This window comes from Fringilla coelebs, assembly GCF_963513975.1.
Source record: "Fringilla coelebs genome assembly, chromosome: 1".
In the NCBI taxonomy this organism is placed as follows: Eukaryota; Metazoa; Chordata; class Aves; order Passeriformes; family Fringillidae; genus Fringilla; species Fringilla coelebs.
In genome coordinates, this window is record NC_140028.1 from 118,760,211 (window position 1) to 118,772,603 (window position 12,393).

Here is a 12,393-nt window from a genome sequence, read left to right on the forward strand (position 1 = left end):
CCCACTCTGCGCCCCTGCTCGCTGCCGGGGCTGAGCCGAGCCAGGACCGGCCGCGGGCTTCCTCGCCCCGCCCCCCCGCCGCGCCGTCCTCCCTCTCCCCCGCTCCATCCGATCCTCCGGTCCCCCGGGGCACAGTGTGGGAAGTACGAATTTCCGCTGAGTTTTCTCGGCAACTTTCGGAGCTCGTCTTTCTCCCGCTCCCCGCTCCGCCCGCCGCCCCCTGCCGTCCCCTCCCCGCCCGTCCCCTCCGCCCCTGGGAGAGCCAGCGGAGCAGCCGCCCCACTCCGCTCCGCAGCGCGCCCGCCCCCCGCGGCAGCGCCGGCTCCGCCACCGCCGCCCCGTGGGCCGCGAGGGGCGGCAGAGCCCGGGCGGTGGCCCCGGCAGCGCTCCCGGCCGCCTCGGCCGAGCCCATGGTGCCGGACACCGCGACCTGCAGCCGCCGCCGCGCCTGCCTGCCCGGTGCGGAGCTCAGCCCGGCGCGGAGCAGAGGAGGAGGGGCCCATTAGCAGCCGCGGAGGAGGCGGAGGGGATGCTGGAGAGACACAAAGCCGGCGGGGGAAGCAGCCCACGGCTCGTCCCGGGATGGGGGCGCCGCGCCGGGTCCGCCTGATGCCGATGCCGCGGGTGCTCTGGGGCTCCGTCCCCCTCATCCTCCTGCTGTTGCCCGCGGCCGAGCCCATCTGCCCCGAGCCATGCGACTGCCAGCAGCACCAGCACCTCCTCTGCACCAACCGGGGCCTGCGCTCCGTGCCCAAGACTGCCGAGCCGCAGGACATCCTGACCTACAGCCTCGGGGGCAACTTCATCGCCAACATCTCCGCCTTCGACTTCCACCGCCTGGCAGGGCTCCAGCGCCTGGACCTGCAGTACAACCGGATCCGCTCACTGCACCCCAAGGCCTTTGAGCGCCTGGAGCGGCTGGAGGAGCTTTATTTGGGCAACAACCTGCTGCCAGCGCTGGCCCCTGGCACGCTCAGCACCCTGGCCAAGCTGCGCATCCTCTACGTGAACGCCAACGAGATCGGCCGTCTCAGCGCTGCCTCCTTCTCTGGCCTCGACAGCCTTGTCAAGCTGCGGCTGGATGGCAACGAGCTGGGCTCGCTGGGCGATTCCACTTTCTCAGGGCTGCCAAACTTACTCTATCTGCACCTGGAGTCCAACCGCATCCGCTGGCTGAGTCGCGGTGCCTTCACTGGCCTGGCCAAGTTGCGCTTCCTCGACCTCTCAGGGAACCAGCAGAGCTCCCTTCGCCACCCAGACATCTTTGGGCCACTGCGCTCCCTTCATACCCTGCTGCTGGCCAGCAACAGCCTGCGGCAGCTGACAGGGGGGCTGTTCCAGCACCTGCCGGGCTTGGCAAAGCTCTCACTCAGCGGCAACCGACTGTCTCACCTGGCCCCGGATGCTTTCAGGGGGCTGGGATCGCTGAAGGAGCTGCGCCTGGAGGGGAACCTGCTGAGCCACCTACCTGCCACCCTACTGGAGCCGCTGGACAGCCTGGAGGCACTGGATCTCAGCCGCAATGCACTGACCGCCCTGCACCCGGCCGCCTTCGGCCGCCTCGGCCGCTTGCGGGAGCTCAGCCTGCGGGACAACGCACTGGCCACGCTCCCTGGCGAGCTCTTTGCCTCCAGCCTGGCCCTCTACCGCCTGGAGCTGGAGGGGAATGCCTGGAGCTGCGACTGCCGCCTTCGCGGCCTCAAGCGCTGGCTGGCGGCCTGGCACTCCCAAGGCCGCCTGCTCACCGTCTTCGTGCAGTGCCACCTGCCACCCGCCCTGGCCGGCAAGTACCTCGACTACGTGCAGGATGCCCAGCTGTCGCTGCCGCAGGACGGCAGCCCCTGCCCCGATGGTGCCTCTCCCTCCCCGCCAACCCCCGAGGGGCTTGGTGGCAACAACAGTGCAGCGGGGCTGCCCCCAGGGCCACCGCCGGCCGCCTCCACCGCCCGCCTGATGATGGGGGTGCCCATAGCCGCCAGCCCCACGCCGGCACCGCTGCCCAGTGCAGCGGCGTGGCCCCGACGGGCCGGTGCCGCCGTGGTCCCGCCGCTGGTGTCCGACCCGTGCGACTTCAACAAGCTGTTCCTGCACAACCTGTCGGTGGAGGCGGTGGGCTCCAGCTGGGTGACGGTGCGCTGGGCCGTGCGGCCTCACCGCAGCCCCCGCCTGCTGGGGCAGGCGCGATTCCGCCTGCTCTTCGACCGCTTCGGCGCCGCCGTCAAGTTCCAGCGCTTCGTGTACCTGCCGGAGCGCGGGGAGCCGGCGGCCACGCTGCGGGAGCTCCGCCCGGACACCCCCTACCTCGTGTGCGTCGAGGGCGTCCTGGGCGGCCGCGTGTGCCCGGTGGCGCCGCGGGACCACTGCGCCGGGCTGGTCACCCTGCCCGAGGGCGGCACCGCGGCGGCGGCGGGCGGGCCTCGCGGCCCCGACCAGCAGCTGCTCACGCTGGTGCTGCTGGCGGTGAACGCGCTGCTGCTGCTGGCGGCCCTGGCCGCCTGGGCCGCCCGCCTGCTGCGCAAGAAGGTGCTGGGCCGTCGGCGTCGGAAGGCGGCCCCGGTCCACGTGCGGCAGCTCTACTCCACACGCCGCCCGCTCCGCTCCATGGGTACCGGAGTCTCCGCCGACTTCTCGGGCTTCCAGTCCCACCGGCCACCCCGCGGCGCCGCCGCCTGCGCCCTCAGCGAGGCCGACCTCATCGAGTTTCCCTGCGAGCGCTTCATGGACAGCGGCAGCGGCCGGCACGGCGATGAGCGCCTGCTGCAGCGCTTCGCCGACTGAGCCCGCCCGGGCCCGCGGCGGGGGAAGGCGGACGCCGCTCTGCGAGGGGATGGTGCGGGCCCAGGGGTCGCGGCCTCCGAGGGGATGGTGCGGCTCCGTGGCTGCCTTCAGCCGTCCTTGCTGCGGGCCGGCGCTGAGGCTTCCTGTGGGACGGGGTTTCTTCTGGCGGCGCCTCGCCGTTTTGTCAGGAATCGTCGCTAAGCCAAGGAAAAGCCCTGACAGGCGGTAACCGGGCCTTGCCATGAGGAGCAAACGGCAGGAGCTACTGCAAACAGCAGCCAGTGCCTCCCTTAAGGAAACTCAGAGCTGTTAATTTAAGTGTGCTATTTTACAGGTGGTTTCCTCCGACTGCAGGTTGGGAGCAAGTTCCAGTGAGCGGCCTGGCCCTGTGTGAGGAGCTTTGAACAGGTCTTTTCCGAGGCACCAGTCCTTCCTAATCAAAAATTTGAATCGAGGGTCATCTTTTCATTGAACTGTTTGCAACCAAGGAGTTATCTGGAGGGCTGGAAATGTAGGGAGTTTTGCTCAATAGTTTGAAGGCTGTGCCGTTTCAACTCAAACCGAATGTGAGGCAATTTAATGTGCACAAGTGTGCTTTCATACTTTTCTGTAAATGAGAAACAATAATGCAGCTGGTTAGTTCTACAGGAATATATTGCTGACACCACTAAGAAAAAACTAACAGTTTTTTGTAGAATGTTTACAAATGAGCTATTTTTAAATTGTTTTTGAATAAATACTGCTTGGTACTTGTACACATTAATGTGTGCTGCAGTTGTCTGGGTCCATGATGGTCAGCAGATCACTGACCCTCACATAATCCATCTTCATTTCTAAATGTGTAGGTGCAGAGGTGAACTATTGATGGATAAATAAATCATTGGTGCCTTATTTCAGAAACAATAATAGGTGAGAATATTTCAGGAATGTGAAACAATCTTTATCCTAACAGGCAATTCTCTCCTAGCCTTAGCCTACTAAAGTTAGAAGCTTTATGTACCTCACTGTGAAATAAAACATTTTGTGTATTAATCTAGATTATGTGTTTTGTGTAGCTGAATGAGTAATGCTAGAGTTAAACCCTTATGCAGTAGTATGTAATGTTTGAGTTGTTTTGGTTTGTAGGTTGTTGTGAGTTTTTTTTTTTTTATTAGGATTTTGCTTTTGGTTTCAGAGCAATGCTAATCATTTTATGGTCAGTTGCTCTCTACTTCTCAGACTTTTTCCTAAATATTTACAGAACGTGGTTCTGTTATTACAAAATATGGTGGTTTAGTTTACATTAATAAATCTCTCTGTGTGGTCTACAAATGAGCTAGTTAAAGAGGTCCAAATCAGGATTGCACTTTAAATGCAAATGTTTTAGATGGAGTTTAGTAAATTGCTGAGACCATTGATACAACTTCTGCTCCTTTGAATTTAATGTGCAACCTCAGATGAACTCTTGTGGAACTGAATGGCTTGAAGGAACTGTTAATGTACTATGGAGACATTTGTCACAATATCATGCATTCATTGCTGACCCGAGGTGTTCGTGACTACAAGTTGTTTATTACCATAATTGCAAGTAAGCAATTTGGAGGTTTTCTCTCCTTTTTTTTTTTTTCTTTTCATTTTTTTCAGATGAACAAGTGTTTACAAAAGATACCATAGTAACTGGTACCTTCAGTTGGAGTTCAGTGACTGAATAGAGAGAAAAGACTTTATGTTCTGAGGGAGAGAGTGTAGAGATCATTTGCCTTAATCTTTGTCTTTTCCACAGAGAAAGAAAAAAATCAAAGTCTTGTTTCTTGGGTCAGTAGCAAGAAATCCTTTGGGATTTCATTTTGACAGGCTGTAGTTTTCATGAATATCAGGGGCTAAACTCGGTCGTCAGTGTATAGATTAAAATTCACTGCAATAGACATCATGTTGAGTGGAATTAAAATTGAGGGAATGCAGTATCAGGTTTCATTTTTTGTTAAGAATTTAAAGTTTCTGTTCTTTTGGACGCCTGGGTGCTTTTGACCATTTATGATTGTGGAATACACCACTGTTTGTTGTTAGAAATGCAGTGGGATTATTGAGTAAAGCTGTGTATCACACTAACGTTAGCTCTATCACTGGATATTCTTCCAATGGGAGATGCATAGATGCTGTACATGGTTATAGTCAATTGTCAATAAATCCATTTGCCAAAAGAAAATTTGTGTCTTACCTTGTATCTCATCAAGCATCCTTCTTCAATCATAGATTGGCTATAACTTCTTCATTTTATGAGCATGAGGGCTCTGGACAATGTCCCATAATTCTTTTGATATCTTTTGATATAAAAGAACGTACATAATGTTTCCTATTTTGTTTTTAATATGCTTGGACAGTGCAAACAGAAAACTAAAACGGGCAGTTGTGAAACAGATAGACCACTGTCTCAAGGATAAGCTAATAAGGTGCTGTTACATCAGTGAACCGTTGATCCTTTATGAGGAAAGTTAAGAAAAAATGAATGTTTGGGATCATACCAGTAGTTTATGCTCATTGGAAGTTACAATTCTGAGGGTTTTTCAGTATTATCAGGGTAATTATATCAGCGTGTCTTGTTCAGCATATGCATGTTGTTCTAATTAAGAATTCACTGCTTCTTTTTGAATTTTTGCAAACATCTGGAGAAATGCTAGATTGAAATGGAACCGGCTTTTTTTATTTCAACCTAGGAGAAGTAGATACATAGATCTGCGCAACAATAACAACAAAAAGAGGTTAACAGCATGAAGCTGTTGGCTTTTTAAAAGCCACAACTTCTGTAACTAGGAATTCTTACAGGCTTTGTCTGCAGATATTACTTGCAGCATCTTTGCAGGGAGGGAACTGTACTAGCAGGTGGTTGAGGAAAGAAATGTCAGTGACCTTGAATAACTGAAAAATGTAAATACAACATGGCTCTGTTTTTACCAGTAGTATTTATATGTACTTGAGTCTTTTTTAGTAAGCTCCTTCCTTAAGAATGACTGCAAAAACAGCCCTTTCTAAGTGGATGAATCTGCCCTCAATTTGTGCTCAAAATGTTTATCTTTCTAGCAGAAATAGATTTTTACTGCCATGTCCTCTCATGGAATGCATGCAGCTCAGGAAAGAGTGAACTGAGTACTGTTCTGCTGAGTAATTACTGAACATGGCATATATCAAAGATTGAAAATCACCAAAATACTGCCCCATCAAATTATGTGGACTGCTGCTGGGGGGTCTGCAAGAGGTACCAGGACTTCCTTAGCATCAGCACTGCCTGATTTGGCAGACTGTCACCTCCTGCTCCCCCTCATCAATTCCTGACCTCACTTCATCCAGCTGGCATGGTTGCTTGTGCAGCTGGAAGGTGAACTGTGAAACTGATCCTTATGGAAAATAACCTTTCCTAGCACCTCCCCTCTCCCCCATTTTTCATCCAGCTCAGGTTCTTTGATTCTGCTTAACTCACACAAGTACTGGGTGTGGGGTTCAGAGGCAGGAAAGAACAGTGAAGGATGGAAAGCTGCTGGACAATCTCGGTTAGTCTTGACATTCAGTCTGGCCACAGTCTAAGAAAATCTCGGCTATTCACATTAGAGAAAAATCCTCTGTAGGTGATCTAACTTTACTGGAAATTATTAATGATCAGCAGACTTGAAAATACTTGGAACTTCTTTTTAAGTTCCTAGAAATATTGAGGTTACAGCATGGGGCTAGAGAGAAACAATCTGGAGGGAACAAAGGTACAATGGTGTCAGTGAATGTCTGTGTGTGGATGAATGCCCCTTGTCAAAAAGCTTGACTATCAGAGCCTGAGCTACCACAGTTAAATTTATAGAAATGTTGATTTCTTTATGCCGTGCTGTTTACTTTTCACAATGCACTGCAAGTGCCACATTTTAAAATATCAACATTTGAACCCTGGGAAGAAGGGACTGGGTAAAGTATGCATGTCTCTTTTGTCTTCTCCTTTCTGCTCCTTCCTGGAAGAGATTTGAAAAATGAGGATTTGGGAGGAAAAAAAAAGTCTGCTCCAGGATACTTTTTTGTCTACTTATCAGGATATTTATTTTGCTAGTAAACTAAGTTTCTGGTTGTAGGGGATGAGTCTACAAAAATAATTTGTTTCCGTGACAATATACATATTTGTAGAAAACTCCACCAGTGAACAAGAGAAATACTACTTGATTTCCAAAAACCTGGCTGCTCCCACTAATTCACGTTTCTCTGGCCACCAAGGGTGAACATATGTTGTGTAAGATCCATGGGTAAAGCTTTGGTTTAAAGAAATATTTTTAAAATTAATTAATTAAATCCGACAAATTATGCATGCATAGGGATGTACTTGATTTTTTCATGTGGTCAACTCCTTTGAGATATTTTGTTTCATAAATGTCAAATCTATAATCTGATATTTTCTAAGTAGAAATGAGGAATAAGTATTAGGAAACAGTGTGTGCTGGATGTTGGATTTATCCTTTTTGCTCCATGCTAAATATAGCATTGTTTTGGCAGCCTGTCCAAATACTGATGTTGTGTTTTTCTCCATAAAAAGTTGAGTTTTCTCAAGTGCATACTTTAATTCCCATAGAAATTAAATTCCTGTAGAAAAATAGTCAATTGTCTTTAAACACAAATATTTATCTTAATATCATTGTACATGACTTTATTTATAGAGATGCTCCTTGATAAGTCTTTTTAAATAAATTGATATCTCATTTGTTTTTACAAACAAGACCATAAGAATTAGAATTAATAATACAGTATGAATAAATAGTTGGACGAAAACTGTTTCAAACATAATAGAGATATTTACTAACAAGGAGGGAATCTGACACTTTAAAAAGACTTTATGAGTTTCTATGCTGTGACACACATCTCCTTTGTTGTTGGATTTTTAAAGGTACATTTATTTATAATTTGATAATCTAGGTTTAATAATTCTATGATGTAGAAATAAATTGTTTATTGTCCAGAAATGGGAAGACTCCCACATAAATAAATCTCAGAAGCTATTGAGTGTGAAAAAGAAAGCTGGCATACTGTTAAAAGTATTTCTTCTCACCAAGGTATAACCTGATTTTTCATCACAAAGTGCATTTGAAGCTGTTGCCAAGTAAAGCAGTCCTTAGCTAATAAATTGTAGTGTTTCTTGACTTGAGATATAGTTGTATTCCTGTTCTTTACTTTACTTAGGTGTTTTTTTTTAATGTCCAGACAAACATAATCTCTAATCACTTTTTTCCCCCCAAATATTTCAATTTTGTGTATATTCAGTATTTCAAAATTTATTGCACTTCTGAGGTCCACCCACATGGAACCTGTACCAAGAGAGAATCTGAACAAACATTAAAGCAATCTGTCAGTCAATATATGCATAGCACTTTGTAATGTAGCAAGTGCTCAGAGGTTGTGAAGTGAGTGGTTTATTTTTTAGAATATTGTGAGAATGAATGCCCAACAAAACATTCATGCAGAGTCACAGTTGTGCTTTCTAGCAATGGCAAATATCTTGCTGTAATGTAGCACATGATGCCTCAGTCTGGGCTGGTCTAGTTCATTTTGCTTTGCCATGTGAGACTAGGAAAAGACCAAACTTGACTATAGGACAAGAATTCAAGGAAATAGAGCAGATAAGCTTTTTGTGAAGTCCTTGGCAGAAATCCTTAACCAGCATTTTCCTGGTTCACTTAGCTTCTCGTGTGCAATTTGTTTCATTGTCATTAGTTCTGTGTATGTTTGTTTACTTGTAGTAAATATTTAGAAGTAATTTGAATAGCTGAAGAAGGCCTAGATAAATATAATAGAGAGAAATCATATACAGAAAGATAATGAGACAAGTTTTCTCATTGGGAGATTGATTTATCTCCTAAGGGACAAATAAATCAGGGATGTTGTCTTTGAAATAAACCTGAATGTCAGTTTTAAGTCAATAAAGGAATATTCTTTCCGTGGAACATGAAGAAGGTAGGAAGGTTGTAAGTAGTTGCATGGAATTCTAATTTAATTCCTTGCCAACAAGAGCCAAGATCGGCATTTGTTAACAAATTATACTACATGGAGATACATGTGTATCCTGTCTGGATCCAGAAAAGTTCACTGTGATTCACTGTTACACTGCTGTACTTCATCCTGACAGTGAGAAGGACCTCTTTTGATATGTCCAAATCCATATTTTAGTACAGTCTTTAGCCTCTCATCTGTCATTGTACCATTGACATACCTATGATTGTACCATTTATTTTCCTTGTCTTGCTAAATATTTAAACATTGAAGTTAAACTTTTAAAGTTGCTCAGCACTGTAGCAGCCTCTATCTGACTGCTGTAAAACAATTTGAAGTAGGGGGATTACACAGTAGTGATACCAATCGGATGAAAGGTCAAAAAACATTTCACTGTAGAGGAACACTCTCAGGAAAAGAATGGTTTCAGGAAAAAAAATGTTGTTTATAACTGAATGATAACGTGGTTTATTTGCCGTTACTGTGTCACGATCTAAATCTTGAACAAGCATGCTGCAAGACAGGGAGCATATGTTAGACTTATGAGACAGTTTGGAGTGTTGCTCAGTACATACAGCAGATGTTCTAGCTTGCCTGCCTTTTTTTTTTTTTTTTTTTTCTTTCTTTTCAGCAGCAGCTTAATCCTTCCTCTGTTTTCACTCCATGAGAGTGAAAAGACTTCAAGACTCTTAATGTAGGGACCCATCAGTAATAGGTCTGTGGTGATGGAATGAATTGTATTGGAGGACTGTGCTCTAAGACGTTCAGCTTGAAAAGAAATGCATAACTTCTCAGATCTGATAAAATTGGAGAGATGAACTTTAGTGTAAACTGACGTGGGAATGTCTGTCTCAGCTGATCATTACCAAAGAGGGACAATCTTTCACGAGCATTGCTGTAAGTTGTTAACTCAGATATTTAAAGACATTACCATAAGGACCCAATTAATTAATTTTCCCTCTACCAAATTTCTCCTCCTCCTCTTGTTGCCTAAAACCATTTAATTTAAAATATTTTGCCAAAACCTTTGGGTTTTCTTCCTCCCAGTATCACTCCTGTATTTGGTATTGGCAGTATAAAACTCTGTTGCAGCTTTTTAGTGCAAGGGTAGCAGAAATAACTCAGAGCTATCTGTAATCACTGAGTTCATTATGAAAATGAATGAAGTAGTAAACAAGCCAAAAATCTGGAACTTCCCAGTAGTTGCTATAAGCCTGGTGAAGGTGCTGGGATCCTTGCTGTACAGTTCTACTGGTGCCTTCCACCTGTGTGCTCTTCCTGGTGTAGCACTACCTTCTTCTGGCATCTTACTCCTTGGCATAGGGACTTTTTTCAAGAAATTTGGAGCATTCGGGCCAGCAGATGTTTATTTTTTTCCTATCTGGTTTTTAAACTCTATATAATGGGAGTTTGTTTTGGTTTGTTTTATCTGTTTTGAAATAAGAGATAACAGCCATTTACAGCCTACAGATAACAGCCAAAATGCAATCTGTTCTTAGTAAGAAAAGAAAGGAGTATCGAATTTTCAATAAATGCAGCTTAAATTGAAGTTATTTTGTTCAGGAATGATTTGGGTGGAATGGTTCACTGGGATCGCACTGATACTATTCTGCTGCATAAAGTGCAGAGCCTTTTGGTTTTCCTGCTAGGATATATCCCTGAAGAACCTGAGACTGTAGAGGTCCAGCAGAAAATAAAGACATCCCTTCCTTCCATTTCTGTGGCTCAGATGGAAAACAGATTCTGGCTCAGCATTTTTGTCACCAGAATGGCTAAGAACTTTATTTATTCTATAACATATGTATTGACCTAAGCTGATTTGGTAACTGGAGAGCTATAAATAGTATTCATACTAAAGGGAACATCAAAAACCTGACATTTTTGAAGATGAAGTCTCCTTAGTTTTCCTCTGTAAAACTGAAATCAGCACAGGCTGAAGTAACTGGCAGTTTGCTGAAGGTGCTAGCAGTTCTTTGAGGTGTTTCTAGTGTATAATTTGGTGCATTTTCAAGTAGTCTTTCATATATTTTATTCAGAAGTATTTAGAATAAGTCCCAGACAGAAAATACGAATGAATTCCAAACTGTTAGCTTCCAGTGATACTGATCTACTCAGATGTTGCATTCATTTGTTTTTATTGGCACTTGCAAGTGTACCTGAGGCATACCTGAATTTCAGTCTGATCATATGCTTTTATCCAACCTGCTAAAATCACCCACCATTCCAATTAGCGCAGCTGTACCTGTAAATCTCTGCCATTCTCACTTAAAAGTTTTTTACTTTTAGCCTTTTCACTTATACTGTGGTAGAAAATCATCTTAATTTACAACCTCCTAGAGCTTGAGGTATGCAGTTGCTTATGAAACAGGAGAATTGACAATTTTTCCTACCTTCCAAATACAGTCAAACTCTAACAATTAGAACAGGTTTGTTTTGATTTTTGTTTCACACACAAACACCCACACCCTCATGGTAAAAAGCTCATGGATTAGAGCTTTGCCATATACTACATTTGCCAAAGTCTACCAGAAGTGAGAGTAGTGGCAGGACTCAAACATGTATGCACTGGAATAACCATTTGGCTATTCAGATTTGGAACACTACAAAATTTGAGCATGTGAAAAACATCACTAGACCTGATTTCATCCTTTAGGATTATAAATTACTATACTGTGGGGGTTTTCCCCTGAAATGTTCTTTGTCATCTTCGCTATTTTATTTTGCTGCTTCACCTGGCTAGAGGCTTTTGGATTAATACAATAAAAATTACTGGAATATGTGTTTAAGGAGGCTGAGCATTCTCTCAATGTGTCTGAGAAGCTGGAGGTGCTTAGAAAATATGTTGCCTTACAAAATGTGTAAAATTCAGATTTCAAGAGGCATCCAAGTTCAACATTATGGTCATTACACGGACAGCTGTCCAAATTCATGTGTTATACTCCCTGTATCTCTCACTGTGTCTCTCCTGTTATCCTCCCTGTATATCACTATTATCTGCTCTTTGTTTCTCCTTGTGGTCTGTAATGAGGTGTAACGTTTTGTACCTCTTACTTTGTGTTTTGACCTGGTTCTTCTGTAGCCACTCAGGTTGCATTTTTCTGCAGCATGGCAAGTGAAAATATTGGGTGTTGTTTTTATGCAGTATCAAAAAAGTACAAGGAAAGAGGAATTATGAATTTAGGAAATGTGTTTCTTGCCTAAAGCTTTATCATGCAGCTGACAATAATGCAGGCAGACAGCCCCAGTGATCTATGTGCTCTATTTGGTCTGATTCTTCAGAACAACTGCTGCCCCTCCTGAGAGGGAAAAGCTGTCGGACTTCTCCTGTTCTATGTTTGTGATCTTTTCGTTTTGGTTGAAACTAGTTTCTTAAGTTTCTTGACAGACAGAAGTCAAATCCTGACATACCTGCCAGTGGCAGAGCTTTTATCACCTGTGTGTGTTTTCACTTCAAAGAGCTTCCGTAGCTCCTGTTTTTCAAACAGTGCCCTTTGGACCAGAAGTGATCAAAATCAGGCAAGAACAGTCAGAAATTGATTTTTGTTCAGGAATCTGAATATTCAAAACAAGAGTAATTCATACATTATAAAGAGGAATTCTGAATCTGGCATGATTCTCTAAGGCACT

The 12,393-nt window shown here is 45.4% G+C and overlaps 1 protein-coding gene across 1 annotated transcript; it reads left to right on the forward strand.

Annotated features, from left to right (window-relative positions):
- Positions 1 to 429: 429 nt before the first annotated feature.
- TRIL (TLR4 interactor with leucine rich repeats) lies at positions 430 to 2,778 on the forward strand (the record flags this gene model as incomplete). Its single annotated transcript, XM_084222421.1, has 1 exon — positions 430 to 2,778. Exon 1 carries the CDS (start codon positions 583 to 585, stop codon positions 2,776 to 2,778), a length of 2,196 nt encoding a protein of 731 aa, XP_084078547.1. The 5' UTR covers positions 430 to 582.
- Positions 2,779 to 12,393: the final 9,615 nt, after the last annotated feature.